At 37.2% G+C, this 19,178-nt stretch overlaps 1 protein-coding gene across 1 annotated transcript in view; it reads left to right on the top strand.

The window, feature by feature from the left end:
* LOC115927858 (mucin-5AC-like) overlaps nucleotides 1-19,178 on the top strand; it is a 37,651-nt gene that overhangs the window by 10,290 nt on the left and 8,183 nt on the right. Inside the window, exons 5-8 of the mRNA XM_030994137.1 lie at nucleotides 702-712; nucleotides 2,016-2,211; nucleotides 3,309-3,434; nucleotides 4,224-5,234. Coding sequence (XP_030849997.1) covers nucleotides 702-712; nucleotides 2,016-2,211; nucleotides 3,309-3,434; nucleotides 4,224-5,234 — 1,344 coding nt within the window. The remainder of the gene's footprint in view (nucleotides 1-701; nucleotides 713-2,015; nucleotides 2,212-3,308; nucleotides 3,435-4,223; nucleotides 5,235-19,178) is intronic.

The following is a 19,178-nucleotide window of genomic DNA, read 5'->3' as shown; positions in this document are numbered from 1 at the left end:
GCGGGAGAGAGTGAGTGAGCGAGCTAGTAACGGGTATGCGACAACGTTTTACCGAGTACATTTTAATCGAGATAATCGATATTGGAGAGCAGAGAAGGCATCATTGCCATGACCATGTTCGGTCCAATATTCCAGCGGCCTTTGCTCATCAAGTTGTGAAGCACTATTAGTATTTCGGCACCCGTGAATTCATCTTTCGTCCCCATGATCTGGAAACCTGGAAAGATCATCGTACTTTGGAAAGCCGGTTGCATTCAGTACTGAGAGTTAAGGAACGTCACATAAAGAACAGTTTAATAGGACAAAGCTCACTTTGCAACTCAAATAATTAAGGACAATGTAAACAATATTTTTGTTTATAATTCCTTTTTTTTTTCAACGAAATTTCGCAGTGGATATTCATTTAGAAAATAATCGCTAGAATTCAAGAGTGATTCACTTCAGAAATGGTTCATTCCCAAAACCAACGGTTATCATCATGCTATCGAGACAAATGATATATTAGCTGACCAAAATTGTCTGATACGCCGTCTGAAGGCAAAATAGATAAATAAATGATTACAAAATACAAGGTTATTCTTTTTTAGCGTTCGAATTTATGTACGTTTGACGGTTAAAGAGGCTTGATCATCACTCGTTCGAATTGAAACCATGATGTTGAGAAGCTTTCTAGTCTCGTTCCTACTCTCCTGGATTTCCAGACAAGGAGAAGGTGAGTTTCATATCACTTGATATTGATAGTAGAGGACTGGTCATACTAGTAGTCGAATGGTTTTTATAGAGGGAGCTGACACGATGTGGCATTGGTTCGAGATCTGACATAGTACTAATCCCGTTTTGCGAGCAGTACGATCGCAAAGACTTTAAAGGCCCACTGCACTACTTGTAGCTACTTGCGCCCTCTATATAACAAGCAATGCCTAATCGGTGACCATTGGTCCCCCATGATCCTCTTTTTCTTACGTTAACTGAGAGCTGAGTTGATGAGATAACCACCTGTCCAGTGACCTTGCAGGGCAGTCTAATCCCTCCTGTAAACTATGGCAGATAAGCTTTAAAGGAAAAAGTAGACTTTTATATAAACCCTTGTACTTCAACTTGATTGGGACTGGAAATACCATGGTAAAGGACTACTGGTCCAGTTGTTTTATAACTGTGGTCATTATCTTTGTTATCTTCATCTGAATTCAATGGCCCTAAATTCCTTGGTGGATACGAGCAGGGTCTTTATTCCGCCCAGTTGCCATTCATTTACATTTTTTTTAAAGGCGGGTTTTTTAGCGGTAGTTTACCGAGCGTCATATCTAAACGAGCTGTAAATGTTTTAAAGTTATTCCATCGATATAAAGAGCTCTATATATCAACATCTTCATTCTGCACAAATGACCGATTGCAAAAAGGGGCAGAAAATGAACTTTCTGGAAATGTGATTTTCTCTTTGAAATTCAAATACCGTTCGCCAAATGACTTTTTGGTACCTTTTCTTCAAATTGTTTGTAATCAGTCATGCGTGAAATATGCTTCATATGAGTTGCATCAAATGAAAGGAGAGGATCTAAGCTTTACAAATATGTTTAATTTATTAATTATAATTGTGATTAAGATATGATAAAACATCGATAATTCTTGGTTTCGTTTTTTCTGGGACGCACTGTATAATATACACCAAAAAAGATCGCGAAAGCTAGCCCCCAAATTCAACCTAGAGCAATTTCAGTTGTCAGTGCGTCACCTTTTGACATTTTTCCACGTGATCATGATGATAATGACGTATTGCATAATCCGAACATAATTTCTATGACATATACAATGGGTATGATAGGGGATTAAAATTTCCGTTGACTTGATTTCTCGAAAGTTCTTGAGACTGTGCTAAAAAGTGAATGCTTATCATATTATCCTTACATTAATTTATAGGCACAGGCGAAGTCACGTGTTCAGAGCCATGGTATCCGCTCCATGGTAATTCATGCTATGGAATTTACCACTACCGTGATAGGTATTCATATCCACAGGCACTGGCATTATGTGAGTTTCATGATGCGCAAGTCTATGTACCAAATTCGGACAGTGAATATAATGCCGTCTCCGTCTACCTAGCTTCCAAATCACATCAACTTACAAGCAGGTATGTGTGGATCGGGTGTGACGAGATCGCGGACGATGGCGTGTTCCAGTGCCTTGATGGAACCCAGCTCGACATCGAGAGTGGTGAGTAACTAATAATTGAGCCCAGTCAACCGTTTCACTGTAAAAATATTAACAAACAAACACCCCTCCCAAAGAAAAGGATATTACTTCAACATTTCAACACTTTTTGTGAGTGCATGTGTACCACCGAATCCACTGACAGCACCTCCTATAACAACGCTGCATCATCCGACACGGCACCCTCTAGCGAGCGCACCACCGAGGGAGGGGGGAAGGGGTTGCATGAAGCACCCCTTTAACGAGTTGGGGGTGAAAATAGTGGTGCTGTTCTAACGTTTATGGACATTTTATACAGTGGCGGAACCAGGATTCGGGAGGGGGGGGGGGGGCACAAGTCTTAACACTTCCAAGCTAGCAAAATGTGCTTGTAAATGAAAACAGATGGTTTTGCATTGCATTCACATCCCGGTATTGCAGTTAATAAATATTAAGCAGTGGTTAAGCACAAAACGAGATATGATAAATTTGTAACCATGGTATTCACATATCGTATGAATGAAGCCAAAGACTTCTAGAACAAATACCTTATACAGTACATTAATGTTAACTAAGTCACATAAGTTCAAGTAATAAATTGTGTAGACGTCTATAAAGGGATTCAAGATTTTATTTTCTCTGTTGCATTACATCATCAAGGAGCTAATGATACCTGTATATGCTTTGAACGATATTCAGGAGGGTGGGGTGCATTGTGCACTAATTAAATGTTCCAAATGATACCCCCTCCAAATACCCCCCCCCCCTAAAAAAAAATTTAAAGCTAAAATTAGTTGGAGAGAGCAGGTTCCATGAAGGGCGGTCCCATTCGAAGAGAGGGCAATATGCCCTGCAAAAGGTAACCATGATTTTCCTGTGAGAAGCCCCCCCCCCCCCCCTCAAAAAAAAAGAAAAGAAATCCACAACGACAAACAAACAAAGACAAATAATAATGATAAATAAAATAAGTTGGGTTTCACGGGCCGGTTGCGCCCTTCCCTAAATACCCAGTATGCAATGATTCGGTTTCTTTTGAATTTGTACTGATGCAAACAAACGCTTCGAACTACCTTGCGAGTGTTGTTCATTTAGACATGAAACTGTATCTTGATTTGTTTTAGATTGGTGGGGTAACTCTTTCCCGTTGGCAGGGGGTACATATAGATGCGTTGATATTGATGTGGTCGCCTCCCCGTACAGAATATACGATATTTCATGCGGGAATTGGAACATCGTTTTCTGTGAAGGTAAGATACCCGGGTTTTTTTTTATTCTTTCTAGTAAGGTGGCATAATTTAATTTTAGGGCAAGTCAAATGTACTTGGCATTTTGGCATTTCAAATATTACCAAGTATTGTGAAGATGTGAACTAGATATTGCCATCAAAAGTGTATCTTTAACCCTTATGTGGTTTGATCTCAGCTCCAGTCATGCTAGCAGGGCTATGTATAAATTATCCTAATCTCAATTATCTTTGGTAACATTTGGGACGAACTATGTTGGAATTTCCTTGTAACCTTTAATTTATCATTGGTGGAGTCGTTTGTTTGCCACACGTGTCGATCGCCACGAAAAATGGCTTTCATTGCTGTGGAATTAATATCTTACTTCGGTATGAAATAACACGAGTGTAAGATTTTTTTCTTCATTTTTTATTGTATTTAACCGCCTTTAATTCCCCCAATCTCGCTTAATCTTTGTCTTTATTTTGTCATCTTCGCAGAGGGATATAGGGCACTTTCTCCGCTGTCAGTATTCCGAACTCACCAAAGACCTCAGCCCATGACTAAACACTTAACCAATTAAACCCTAACCCTAACCCTAACACAAACCCAACTACAATCCAAATCCCAATCCTCTATGTTTGACGTAATTAAGCTTGGAGCAATAGTCGTCGGCGCATACGTCGGCTTTCATCCCTATTATGTCATGTTTCATCTCAAATGATATAGATTTTCACCATCCGTGTATCTTACAGTGATAATAGTGGCAAGGTGAATATGCTCTATACATTATTATTCTATTATCATCCCCAGCCAAACCTCTTCTGTCAACATCCGTTCCTACACAAGGGCAAGTGACCACCTCCTCCTCCTCAGCCACGCCTATCTCCCTGACCAGCATTGCTCCAATGTTACCCACAAATACGGCTAAATTCACTGACGACACCACAATCAACGCAGCCACCCCCAGCAGTACCATCACCACGATCACCGATACTGCCACATCAGCAGCCATTAATACGAACACTGACAACGATAATGCCCTCACTACCACAACCACGATGACTACCACCGATACTACCACATCGGGTGCCACCAATACCAACACAGTCAACGCTAATGCCATCACTACCACCATCACGACTACCACCGATACCATCACAGCGGGTGCCACCAATACCGACACAGTCAACAGCGTTAACGCCACCACCATCCCCACGACCACCTCCACCACCACCATTGCCACTGATTCTACCACACCAGATACCACAAGTACCGACAGCGTTAACGCCACCACCACCACCACCACCACCACCACCACTACCACGACTATCACCGATACTACTACATCGGGTGCCACTAATACCAACACAGTCAACGCTAATGCCATTACTACCAGCACCACTACCACAGATACTACCACATCGGGTGCCACCAATACCAACACAGTCAACGCTAACGCCATCACTACCACCAGCACGACTACCACCAATACTATCAGGTCGGATGCCACAAATACCGACAAAGTCAACAATGTTAACGCCACCACCATCCCAACCAACACCACCAACATTAACACTGATTCTACTATATTAGATACCTCAAATACCGAAAGCGTTAACGCCATCAATACCATCACCGCGACTATCACCGAAACTACCACATCGGGTGCCAACAATATCAACACAGTCAACACAAATGCCATCACTCCAACCACCACCACGACTACAGATAGTACCACATCGGGTGTCACCAATACCAACACAGTCAACGCCAACGCCATCACTACCACCACATATACCAATCGTGGTACCTCTCCATGTGGTATCGGCCCTGGATGTTCACTCAATTTCAAAATGTTTACTCACGACTGTTCTGAAATCTACGGGAAAAATGAGGTTTATTTTCCGGCCATTCGTGTTTATTTCGAGGATCGTGACAACATAGAATTAGGGAATGTTTGTGACAAGATACGCAGTATCCAAAAAACAGGGGCGTTGTGTTATAAACTAAATCGGCGCTTTCACAAGATCGGTGTGCTTTGGGGAAGTAGGTTGTCGAGTCTCAATTGAGACTCCTTCAAACGATGAAATAGGTTTTATTGATAAAAAATGCTCCTTGATGATGTTAACATCCACATTTTCCTTGTTTTCACTCATGTGGATGCAGCGAGGGAAGGGGTTGGTTTCATTGCGTAAAATTGTCCTCCTTTCTTAAACAGCGCAGGTCATTTTAAAATCTATAACAGTCATGCTTTCTTTTTACAGCATGACTTCCCAAGGCTTTCAATCGCGCGTCGGGAACCTTTTCAATCTCGAGCAGAGGATTTCAGGGGGAACCCCCTTCACGAATACTGTCTCATAGACCACACCCTAGAGTAACATGAGAGGAACTGTTTGATCCAAGGCAAGGGCCTCTGTTCTCCTCTAAATAACTCTCGATCTTTTAACATCTTTATAAGCATTTCAAATGAGTACCTATTGAGAATATCGATGTATCGAATTGACTTATAATATATACATGCGTGTATATTTAGTTTCAGTTAGTTTCATGTGAAATTACCAAAAGAATTCTTCGTGTATAACTTGTATCATATATCATGCATAAACATGTACATGTAGTATGTTCAATTGCTCTGATATATTTTCTAGTAATCTTTTCGTTGCTGTTTTGTAATTTGTAAAATATTTCTTCTCTGTATTTGATTTTGTTATTGTAATTATAATGTGTGTCACATGACTTTATGAATTACCGAGCTTTGAAATAAGTAATGAATGAAAACATCCAAGTAGTCCATTCTTCGTTGCTCTCAGTTGGTTAAAAGAAAAGACTCAAAGTGTAATTTTTGAGTATTTGTGGAAGGCGTATTCATATCAGTTTATGTATATTTTTGGAAATATAATGCTCTTCTGAGTTTGATAAAAAGATGTTACCAACCAGATCTAATACTTCAGTGTATCTGATGACTGTATCAAACTGTTAGCTCTTCTAGAGCTTGATCAGACAAAAAATCAAATAGATTTGTATTTCTATGTCAATCGAAGTCCACAATTCCATCATACAATTCAATAGTTCTTGGTAACGTATGTGACATACATTGGGCTTGCCCATGTTTCTTTCCCCCTTTCTTTCTTAGGTGGGGCAGTGTACTTACACTCCCTTCTCAAACATTACTTTAATTTATTTCATTAAAAGAACATGTTTTGGGTTAAACAATATAAAATGTATAATTTTATTATCTGACTTTTTAAATTTAACTTTGATAAATGCAAGTAGATCAATGCAATAATTATTAATGTTATTTCAATAAATGTAATTTAATAAATGTAATTTCATGTTTTCAAGCCGGGTTTTACATCACGTATTCATGAAGATCATACATAACAATATTTAATAATTGTATTTTATCGATTTATTTTGTATATATATACTTTATGTAAATGTTACAGTTTAATCATTTAGTTTCAATTTTTTAATGATCAATAATAATTTTTCTCTTAATACATTATCAAAATGTCCTGCACCGACTCTCAAACTGTATATCTGATCTTACACCCTTTGATTTTCTATATATTTCATATCCAAGTATGCAAACCGAACTCAATATTATTATTGTTTTCATTATTTATGATTTATTTACTATGTACTGTTTATATCTGGATTCATTTAAATGTGTTAAAGCATATAATTATATTTTTATGCCTATGGAATTATTTTTACCTTGTAAATTCACTTGCATCAGCCTCCAGCTGTATTGTTGAATATTCGAATAAAACCTTATTAAAAAATAATCGAACGCACTCACGCACACACACACACACACAAGCACCCACACATTAACGATAGTTGGTGGCCTCTCCGTAATAGACATTTATCACAACATTTACCCCCACCCACAAACGCACAACTCAACACAGCTAGCACTTATTGCGAATCCATAATCTCTAAAGACATTAACGGAATCTACAGGATATGGCAAAAAAATCGTTTAAACCATGAACTTATTTGTCTTTGATTAGCCTTTAATCACGTCGACCCCATGATCGATCCTCGAAACAAGCGGAATAGTTCTCTGACAGCCGCAGCTGAATGCACGCGAAAACGACACACAGACACACACACGCAGCTTGTTGCACGCCGCCTTAAAGGTAAAGACCAGTATTGGAAACGCCCCAATTTCAAAAAATGAAATGGAAGCTCTTATTACCAATTATGTGATAAGTATGTTTTGACTAATACACGATGATAACAATTTTGCCGGGAAAAACCCGCCTACTAATTGATATATTTGGTAAATTAGTTTATATATTGGTGTGTGAGAGATAAACGCGCGTGTCACGCACGTGTGCGTAGTCCCATATACATCTTTCTGTGTACAGTGCTTATAACTTTACGAAGACTGGGCCAAATTTCTTATCATTTTGATGATTCCAGAACCTTGCAGTACACACCAATACTTATATGCCAGATGATCAACCTTTTCTGATCGATTCCACAACGTTTCTTTCACAATGCAATCGCATGTCCATAACTGGTCTTTATCTTTAACCAACTGCCAAACGGTATAGTAGTTCTGTTGTCTTTTTAGAAATTGATATTTTTCTTCATTTCCCTACGTATTATTAAAATGAATAATTCAGCCCTTGAAAATAGAAACAATGAGAAACACGATCGCACAGAGAAGCTCTGAATAATAGACGAGCACGATCTTTTACATTGCGGCTCCTTTTATTTAATTGTTTAAAGTAAACGGGTTGTACTGCCGTATTTGGTGAGGTTGTGAATGATTAACAACCTCTTGATCGTCTTGAATATATGAATATTAATATTGTTCGGCAGTGATTAAAGGCGCCTGTACGTGTGTGTCAGCTTTCGTGCTATTAGAGGACTTTTTCCAGAGGCGGCGCTTCCGGGGGTGGGCAGGAGTGCACAATGCCTCTACTTTTTAAAGTACCCCATTAACTTTGTAAGAAGTGCCCCTTTTACATAGGAAAAGTTCCGCTTTTAGTTTAACAAGTGTACCTATTACTTTGTAAAAATGCCCCTTTCCCCGTTTCACCTCTGGTAAATGCCCCTTTTATTTTGACACGTGCCCTTTTTCCTTCCTTTAAAATAGGTGTCTATTCTACATTCTCGAAAGTGCCCTTTTGAATCTTTAGTAAGTGCCGCTTTTCAGGTATGAGAAGTGCCCCTTTACCTCTGATAACTGCCCTATTATCATCTGAGAGGTGACCGTTTTACTTTCACAAGTGCCCCTTTTCCTTTGTAAGGAGAGCCCCTTCCCCTTTCAATAATTATCCCTTTTTAACTCAGACCTTCTTTTTTAACATTTGCCTCTTTTTTTATATATAAATTAGAGCCACTGCCTCCCTTCACATACAAGCCCCCTTTCACCCTTTCACAATTTTGTTGGGACTCTCGGTCTGTGCCTGATTTAGTGATTGCACAACTCGAGAGTCCTCTATTGATACTTTTGTTGTTATTGTTGATATGTCCTTTTTGCAATATTTAGTGATAATAATTTCGTTATTTGATATTCTAAGTTATGTAATTTATTTATGTTTTCGTTGCTGCTATTTTATTATGTATATTTAATTTTTTTTTTTTACTTTGTACCCAAGACAGGTGTCAGTCTTCGAACTATTTGCTCTTGGTATTTGATTTGTTTCGATTTCAATAAATCCTACTATATAACCTCTGATAAATGCCCCTATTAATATCTGATCGTTGCCCCTTTTTCTTTCAACAAATCCACATCTTCCTTTATTATTAGTGCCCCTTTTCCATTCTAATAAGTGCCCCTTTTCAGGTACGGCAAGTGCCCCTTTTTAGGTACGACAAGTGCCTCTTTTCACCTTTGATAATGTCCCTACGTGCCCCTTTTTACTTTCTAATTAGGGACCTATCATATTAATGCCTCTTTTCATCTCTTATAAATGCCCCTATAAAAAATCTGATGGGTGCCAATTTTCCGTCGAGAATTGCCCATTTCCCATTCTCATAAGTGCACTTTTTCATTCCTGGTGAGTGCCTCTTTTCAGGTGTAAGAAGTGCCCTATTTTAACCTCTGATAATTACCCTTTGTACTAAGTGTCTCATCCTTTTCGATAAGTGTGCCCTTGTCCTCTTATCATCAAACGTGCCCCTAAATTAAAGCGACTAAGAGCAATTTCCCCCGCACCTCGTTCGCTTCGCTCGCTCGCGTTTATAGCTGATATCATTATGTTACTTACCAAAGGCCTTTTCGGCCTTTCGTTGTGAGAATGTGCTTATTACCCCATCAGGATAGGGTGTTTTCCTCTTTTAAAGATGTAATTTTTCGTAATGTGATCTCACAAATCTTAAAATGTGTCCTCGCTCGCTTCGCTCGCTCAAATATAAATATTCAGACTGTCACACCCAACTGCAAAGTATGATGCCTAAGTAATATCTTGTATGATTTATGAGAGAAACAAATAATAAAGTCATCCCTGATAATGTTATCACAATGTAGGGGTATATATCAAAGTAAACAAATAGTATATTTTCTCTTTGAGATTTCCCTTTGTAGGTCCCCCTTTTCCTAGAAAGTGCCCTCGCAAATGAATATTCAGATCATCACATCCAACTGCAAAGTATGATTCCTAAGTAATATCTTGTATGATGTATAAAGAGAAAGAAATATTGAAATCATCCCTGATAATGTAATGACAATGTAGGGGTTATATACCAATGGCAAAAAAATTGAATATTTTCGCTTTGAGATTTCCCTTTGTAGGTGCCCTTCCCCCCAGGAAAGCGCCCTCTTTTGTTGCCCCCCCACCCACTTTGGAACTCGTCCTGCCGCCCCTGACTATTTCAAGGATCGACCATGGGATGGACGTGCCAGAGCAGCAGAGCCGCCGTGATTTAATACTATATTAGACCAAGACTCGCTGCGGCAAACATTGCGCGTTAGACCTACAATTACACACCATGTTACACACCATTACCGCACGAAATCACAAGCCACGTCCACTTCCGATAAACGGACCAATCAATGTCCCGGGACCGCGGATAAGGGCTGTTGCAGCGACCCTGAATGACTGCATAAATACCCAAAACATGCGAGAACACCTAGCTCCCGCAGACAGCGTCCCATCAGAGCAAGTACGGAGACCTATCGAACGAGCCCGAGTGAACGCCGGGTGAAGTTGTTGGATATTCGCAAGAGTCATCGAGGAGATGGCATAGAGAGGATATTCGTCACGAGGGAGGCTACTGCTGAAATATTATTAACCGAATGTAAGCAGGACTTCTGGCAAGAGGGAAAAGAATATCCTTCCGAGGCAGAACTTTCGAAGACAGATACTTTATTTGCATCTGGAGGTAAGACCTGGTCAATTGGCTAATCATTCCACCCTTTCAACCAAGGAGCTATTAAGTCACCTCCCTGCTTTCACTAACATTAACATGTCTAACCTGATGGATTAAAGTTTACCTCTAAATGTATCAATATGGCGGAGTCTTTAAGAAATGAGGCATATGAAGGATTTGCTACGGCCATTTATAACAATTGCACTACCCCAGAATCACTACCAATTATCATCACTATCAGGGTCCATATTCATTGTCATAAGAATGAAGAGTGAGAGCCTCATGGATAAAAATAAAAGCCCAATGGGTGGAAATGTAATACATAAGTCTTTGTTAAGTGCCTCAATACAAATTATTTAATTCACCTGATATATCACCTGAATAATAGCAATTCAATAGTCAGAATGCAAACTGCATCATTATATTAAGTGTTGCTAGGTAGGTCAAGCTATAATGTTTGTCCTATCTGGCAACAACTTATGTATGCAGCTCGGATTCTGTCTATTGAAATACTATTATCCTTAGCAGGTGAATGGAATAGTTTGTATCGAGGCACTTCACAAAGACGTATGTATAACATTTGGATACATTACGAAAAAAGCCTATTGGAAAGTGGAAAAAGGAAACGAGACAATAACTGAGAAATATAATGAGGAGCGACTGATTATGATGATGATGATGATGATGATGATGATGAATGGGGGTGTGCACATGTACCTTTCCAGAAAAAACTGGGCACTCATAGAGGAAGAGACATATAACAAGTAGTACTTTTGTAGCATTGATCACTGAGAAAAGCATAGGCATATCATTGGACTTAAAAGGGGTCAATCAAAAGATCTCACAAATTAACCCAGTTGTAATGGCCAGATTATTACGTCAACAAATTGGACACATCGGTAAGGTAGAAAGGAAAAGAAAACTTCTACAGATAGTGGATAAAGATGCAAAGCAAGTGGCATAACAGGAAATACAGTAAACGTTATCCGATGTGAGCCACAAGAACACAGGGAAAAAGTCATTAATAAGAGTAAATCCAGAAAACTGCAGTAAAAAGGAGGAATTTATAGAATTGCTTTAGAAAGACAAGGTTGTTGCCGTAAAAAGATTTTAAACAATTTACGGTGAAATGAAGATCTTCCAATCAGTATTATTCATATTTGAGGGAAAAAATAACTTGAAAACGACTTTAAAAAATCCAACGAAATAAAATAAAAGATTGTTTCAATGGAATGCTCAATCTGTAAATGCTTTTGGCTTTTAATTTTATTACAAAATATATATATATTTTTTAACGCTTGTAAAGAAGACAAGCCGGTGTCATTCGGCTACAGAAAACACCATGGTCTCATTTCCAGACTATATTTCGGTAACAAGAAACAGAACAAAGGGGCGAGAAGGTTGAGCATTCTGAATACCAAAGACAGTTACGTTTCAAGTTTTGTAAACACCAGAAAGTCAAGAATACACAATCGCTCCTTCTTACTTATCTGTTTGTATAACCCTCAAATGAAAATACTAGCATCTACGTTAGATGAAATATTTACATCGCAAAAAAACTGTTGATAATACACATTCCCCTATTATGTGGTAGTGTATACATACATGTGTAGAGATGCAAACGATATACTAGTGTAAGAATGTATGCATAGAGGTCCCAATTTATGATAATAGTAATAAAAAAAAACAGTTATTGGGCGCTTAATACGGGTGTCTCTGTAATTTGGTGTATTTCAATGAGCATGGCTACATTTGTAATTGTAATTATGTTTCAGAATACAATTATTCTGCATAACCATGTAAAGTAAATCGCAAAGGGGCTTAACCGGCAGTATGATGTGTTGTATAAACATTTATTTATTAATATGTTGTTACTGAAATCCCTACTGTTAATAGAATTATAGGATTTTTTAACTTTGCAAGAAGTCATACGTTTGTCCACAATATTGAAATAAAATTCGTTCCAAAACTAAGCAATAGTTACTCTAGTCTATGGTCCACATGCATAGGCATCTAACCCCCTCCCCTTCTCTCTTTGTCTCTCTCTCTCTCTCCTCATTGTCGATTATCGTTCTTTTCTTAATTCACGGAATTTCTTTTTCCAACATCATTGTAGAGGTGTCGTAATCGAGTGGTTTCATCACTTGACTGGAAATGCAAGGCTTGTGTTCGATGCTCTGCACGACACTCATATCCTTGAGCAAGGCATGTAATCTATATTGCTCCTCCCCACCCAGGGGTCTTACCGGGTAGGATGCGAATGTGATTGGAATAGCATGAGCACAAACATTAAAGTCGTCGTTCCAACTAGTGTAATATGCTCTTTGGCGCGTGGGATATACCCTTGTATCCCACTGTAGGCCATTCATTGGTATATAATAAGTCTTCTTCTTGTACTATTCACTATCACCATCGATCTTAAATCGATTGTTGTGGTAGGTCTACATTTAATATCTACAAGTTATGTTTGCTTGGCTGATTATGTTATTGTAAAACAAATATGCTCAATACTCTGATGTTTGTGTTCTTGCTGGAGATCTTTTCTTTGTACATATTTGAATACAATATAGTAATAATCTGTGACCCTATAAAAAAGATTATATTTTGAGAAGAATACTTTACAAAATTTCATCGAATCGTAACAATTGAAAATTCAGAGGATGTTGAATGAAGCAGGCAGAAGAGTAGGGGAAAACATACATATATGAGTGCACTAATTGCCCATACAATTTTGCTCATATTTGTTCATAAGTTTTGCACTTACAACCGACATTGAAATCTAATGCGGAACTGATTTCTAATAAATTTACAGGTGAAATGTTTTGCGTTCTTTAGATCCATCTTCTATGATGTTGTATATTTTGCACTTTAGTTTTTATTTGAATGGAATATGCAAATAGCAACCATTTCGAAAACCATCACATATTCTGTCTACATAATTACAAATGATTATAAAAAACGCTTTTCATTAATGTTGTTCAGCACTTACTATATGTCAATTACCCTTGCTTTTCCTTCTTACTTTCCCGGTACTTTGTTATTACATTATTCTTTCTTCATCGTCCTCTGTTGCACTTTCATGTCTATATACGAATGTGTTAACTAATTTGATGGTGGGAATTCATGATCATAATTTCATAATATTCTCTCTATCTTCTTACAACCGTCCCTACTTCTCTGTTCTTTGCCTCGCATTAGCTATTTCCCTTTCTCTATATCCTTTCCCTTCTGCTGACTCATTCCATTTTCTCCCCACCTCGATCTACTGTCCTGATTCCTCTATTCACACTCTTTCCTTTTACTTTTACTCTTTCTTTTACTCTTTCTTAGTACTCAGGCTATGGATAATTTTACTTTTCAATGTGTAAGATGTCAACGTACAGTATATATATATTGATCACTTATGTATTCCGATTATTACTGTTTTTGTTGTTTACATATTTATTTGCATTGCTTGTAAAAAAATCCCGTGTAACATTTCCATGTTTTTAACTTGGACGAATATACAGTGACTTGGTAACATTGTTGAAGGTTGATGAAAAAAATTGCTTAATTTTTGTATAAAATGTTACTTACTATATTCCATCTACTATAATAACCCTCTGACATGCAAAAAATCCTGAACAAATTCTCAAACCACAAAGATATCTATGGTTTTCTTTGAAGGCGTCGATGTGAGGCACCCTCTAACAGTGATTAACAGTAAATTCTCCCAACCATTTTTGAATTTTCCCAACCGTTTTTCCATGACAAAAATACATAAAACAGGCTATAAAAATCTGTCAACACTTAACTGTCTGGAATGGAATGTAGAGCCATTTTATTGCTTTGTGACGATTTACATTCACCTAAAATGTAATTAAATTGTCCTTGTCTTGATGCTAAACAGGCTTTGACAAATAGCAGAATAGAAGTAGAATAATAAAGTTGGGAGAATTAAGGAATCGATCAGATCAGTTTTTCCCAATTTGTACCATGAATAATGATCCGTTTTCACTCAAATTTTCAGATTATCTTTAATTGTACATCTAGCATTGAAGTCACTACCTTAGCACCACTATCTCTCATCTGAACAATGTTACAAAGTCCCTTTAAATTGAATTGAATCGAATTATATTGAATTGAATATACGCTGTAAAAGTTGATCAATTATAAAAGTTAAAACTTCTAACTTTCGATTTTGAATTACATAATAAACCTTTTTTCCGATTGACATATATTAATCTTTCTTTCATTATATTTACCAAGTATGGCTAATGAGATAACTGTAGAAGTGTTCTCATGGGTTCATTGACTCGTATTGTAAGATGCTTTGAGTTTTAATGATATTTCTCTTTAAATATCTTATTCTCCATTGATTATCAGTGTATAGGATTTTCGATACTTTGTACAGTTACCGTATATAATCGAGTATGGTACTGTGATATCAACAGTATAGGTATACGTCAATTGTATGCTTGGAGGAGTCATGAATGCAACTGCCCTATATTTCTTTTAAACGCTTTCAAGTCTCAAGGGTTGCTTGTATCTATCCTGGGCATTGTCTTTCACAATCACAGTAAAAAAAAATGTGCGTTGTGTCAAGATGTGGTTGCATATTATGATGACGTATTATGACAGAATGGAAATTTTTATGTATATGAACAGTAAAATAAAATCTGAATCTGAAACATGTCAACGATTATTAAGGCTATCATAGTTTTATTATTTTATTTTCAAAGAGTGTCTCGTATATACTATATTTTGTATACGTATGTATATGGAAAGGTGGATTTCGAATGCTGCATTTATCAAAATAGGATTAAACTAATGTATTACTAAAAAGTAGAAAGAAATTGCAGATGAGAAAGTTGATGATGATGATGATGATGATTAATGATTAATGTTATTATTATTATTATTATTATTATTATTATTATTATTACAATAATTATCTATTCAGCAGAAGCAAAATCAAGACAAAGTCGATAGCAGAGCTAACAAAGTTTCAAAAGAGTCACATGGATGCCGGGAAAGGAAAACGATTAATAATTACTATAACCTGTCGTCTTTATTAGATTTAACAGACAATTAGTTGTAAGTGTAATTTAAACGGATCGAAAACATTGGTGTTTGCCTTAAAATTGGAAAATGAATTACACAGCAAGCATTATGTTCATTCATAGGCCTAGCCTATTGCTCTCGATAAAATAAAAGAAGTGAATACATGTACATGTTGCTCAAGCAGGACATTGAACATAAACATGGATGTGAAGAGGGCGCTGTGCAACTGGTGACAAATTAATCATATTGAGGGTGATCACATATTATGGGGCTAACTTAAATTAAAAGCAAACTGCATTACATGATAAGGTCAAACATAATTATTGAGGATGGCCTACAAGAGGGCATTTCATGATATAAGGTCATTAACAATGCATTCGAATTTTAAACATTCGGGAGTGGCTGATAATAAGGAGCTGACTTGGAGAAAATAAAAATAAATATATATTAAAGGTTTTGTTTTAATTCTAATCAGTATAATTCAGTTATTAAGAATAACATCAAGGGAAATGAATTGCACACAGACAATAATATATCTTAAGAATGAAATTGTGAAAAATTTAAAACATAAATACATGTCATTCTCCTGCGTTGCCAAGTCGTATCGGGTCTTTGGATTCAACTTACATTAACACCTTGGACTTGAAGTTTTGAGAGCCAGGTACTAAGATATAAAGACACAACACCAGTCTTCAGATCAATGGGAGAGTATCACAACAACGGAAAGATGTGTGAATGGCAGAGCTATAGAGCCAGCGGGTACGAGACTTTACATTTAGATAATTGCATAAAACGATGGCAGAATATCATTATTCAATATGTATAGCAGAGTGAGCAGTTAAGCATTTCACGAGGCCTTCAAGACTGACAACAAAATTATTGAGAGAAAAAATGATGTACCTGTTCAAGCTTGGAAGGCGTATAATAATATTCCTTTTTTTAGGTTGTGAAAGAAGAAAACACAAAAAAGGTAATTTGATAGCATGAAAACAGTTGAAATCAGTAATGGCACAGAGATATTTCTATTAAATACGATCTGATTTAATGTCATAATATATATTTTCCCTTCTTCTTCATCTATAAAACTACTGACTACTAGAATTCTAAACGAAAACGCTCCCTTTCCAATAAAAAAATTAAATCGGAGGATTTCAATTTGTTACAAAAGAATCGAGGAGTTGTGCCAAAATAACATCACCCACCGTGACCGACTCATCAATAGGAGTAGCTCACTATCAATAGATATGTTGATGGATTCGCAGCTTGCATATTCTTTGTCCGCATTTGCTCGGTTTTCCCCTGAGTTCCCCGTTTTCTCTTTCTTGTTCCTGTTTCCCCAGCTCACTTGAGGCAGGGAGATATCAGTTATAACTGACTTCTCCCTGCTTGAGGCTATTTCCCCCTCATAATGTCTACGCATCACCCCCATACAGAGAGAGAGAGAGAGAGAGAGGGGGGGGGGGAATAGAGAGCTGAAGAGAGAGGGGAAGAGAGAGAGAGAGAGAGAGAGAGAGAGAGAGAGAGAGCGAGAGAGAGAGAAAGAAGAGAGAGACGAATACTGCAACAATAAACCAGAATTTGCCATCTGATTCATTTCATACCATTGGAAATTAACTATCCACTATTTCACTTTAAAGTTCATTGACATATATATGGACGGAATCTACCATGTAATGTTGATGAACTGCCAAAGGTATGGTTAGCAAAGTTTCGCGATTATAATTAAGGCAAAAAAGAGTCAATAGGACAAGAAATTAATACAAAGGATAGTCCTATTCCCATTACTTAATTCATTTAATTTCAATGATGGATTCATATTTACCAGTAGAAGGTACTTTTCGGGTAGGTGCTACGTTGGTGAGAATAAAAAAAATAAAATAAAGTCAAGTCTAATGTTGGTTGGTTCTAGTTTATTTAAAAGTTTGAGGAAACGATCTTCATGAGGGTTAAATTGGTGATACATAGTTCTTAAAATTGACAACAATGCCATTTTCTTTTACTTCTACATTGTAATCTGTGAAATCAAAACACAAGCGCAAACACAAATTCTCGAAAAGTTGAAACAACGGCCAACTTTAATCGAAGAACATTGTCAGACAAGATTCTATGGACATTCTCCTCTTCAGAATCTATTTCACAAGGACATGCTTTTCACCCACGCTCCACAGATCTATACCATTGATCATAATTTACTTTTGATGATAAACCTGTCTGCTTAAACAACTTAAAGGGAAAGTCCACCCCCAAAATAAGTTTGTTTCGATAGAGGCAGAATAATAAGAAAATCAGGTGAGTGAAAGTTTGAGCAAATTCTGAATGAAAATAAGAAAGTTATGAATTATTGAAGTTGTGATCAATCAAACACAAATTGGCAACTCTATGACGTATCATGCGAGCTCAACTTCCATTTGCTCAGTACTAAAAAAATCTAAAATTTTCATTTTCCCTCAAGAAAAATTTCAACCATACATGCACCCTAAATATAATAATTGCAAATATGTTTCTATACTCCCCCTGCAAGAAACAAATATATATTCCGTCATCAATAACGAAGAAAACATGATTTTATGGAATATTATGCACAAAGCAAATGAAGGAGAGCTCGTATAATAAGTCACAGAGTTGCCAATTTGTATTTGATTGATCACAACTTCAATAATTCATAACTTTCTTATTTTCATTCAGAATTTGTTCAAACTTTCACTCACCTGATTTTCTTATTATTCTGCCTCTATCGAAACAAACTTATATTGGGGGTGGACTTTCCCTTTAACAATACGATCTTATGGTCTTGTGTTTCCTTTATTTCAGATCCAGCCTACGAACGAACGCACACACAAAAAGAGAAAACAAAATGTGTACATTTCATATCATGGGAAAATGATACATGAGGGTGTGAGTGTAGGTGTGTGTATGTGTTTGTGTGTGCAAGTAGGCGCATACAGATAGAGAGAGAGAGAGAGAGAGAGGAAGGGAAATAGAGTGCTAATAAAGAGAGAGAGAGAGAGAGAGAGAGAGAGAGAGGGGGGGGGGGGGGAGGGGGAAGAAAGAGAGAGAAAGAGAGAGAGAGACGAATACTAAACAGTTTAAAATGAACGGCATAACCCCTATCAATTAATTCACTTTAAAGTTCATTGCCATCTATATGGACGGAATCTACCATGTAATGTAAGTGTTGTAATGCCTTGTTAACCTCGGGCAAGTCTTTAAGTCATGTTTTAATATATGCACGCATGATATCAGTATATAGGAGCGGTACAAGTATAGCCTTTTAGGTTCTAAAACAATTAACCCCTGGGCAATCAGCCCCCTCCCCCGCTTAAATATTTTCTCATGAAGAAAAAAATGAGTGATCATCGTCATGGGATTCCTGACTGACCTAACGGTTTA

This window comes from Strongylocentrotus purpuratus, unplaced genomic scaffold (genome assembly GCF_000002235.5).
Source record: "Strongylocentrotus purpuratus isolate Spur 01 unplaced genomic scaffold, Spur_5.0 spur5_scaffold_21, whole genome shotgun sequence".
Taxonomy (NCBI): Eukaryota; Metazoa; Echinodermata; class Echinoidea; order Camarodonta; family Strongylocentrotidae; genus Strongylocentrotus; species Strongylocentrotus purpuratus.
Note: the sequence above shows the minus strand (reverse complement) of the source record. Positions and strands in the feature narration are given on the sequence as shown.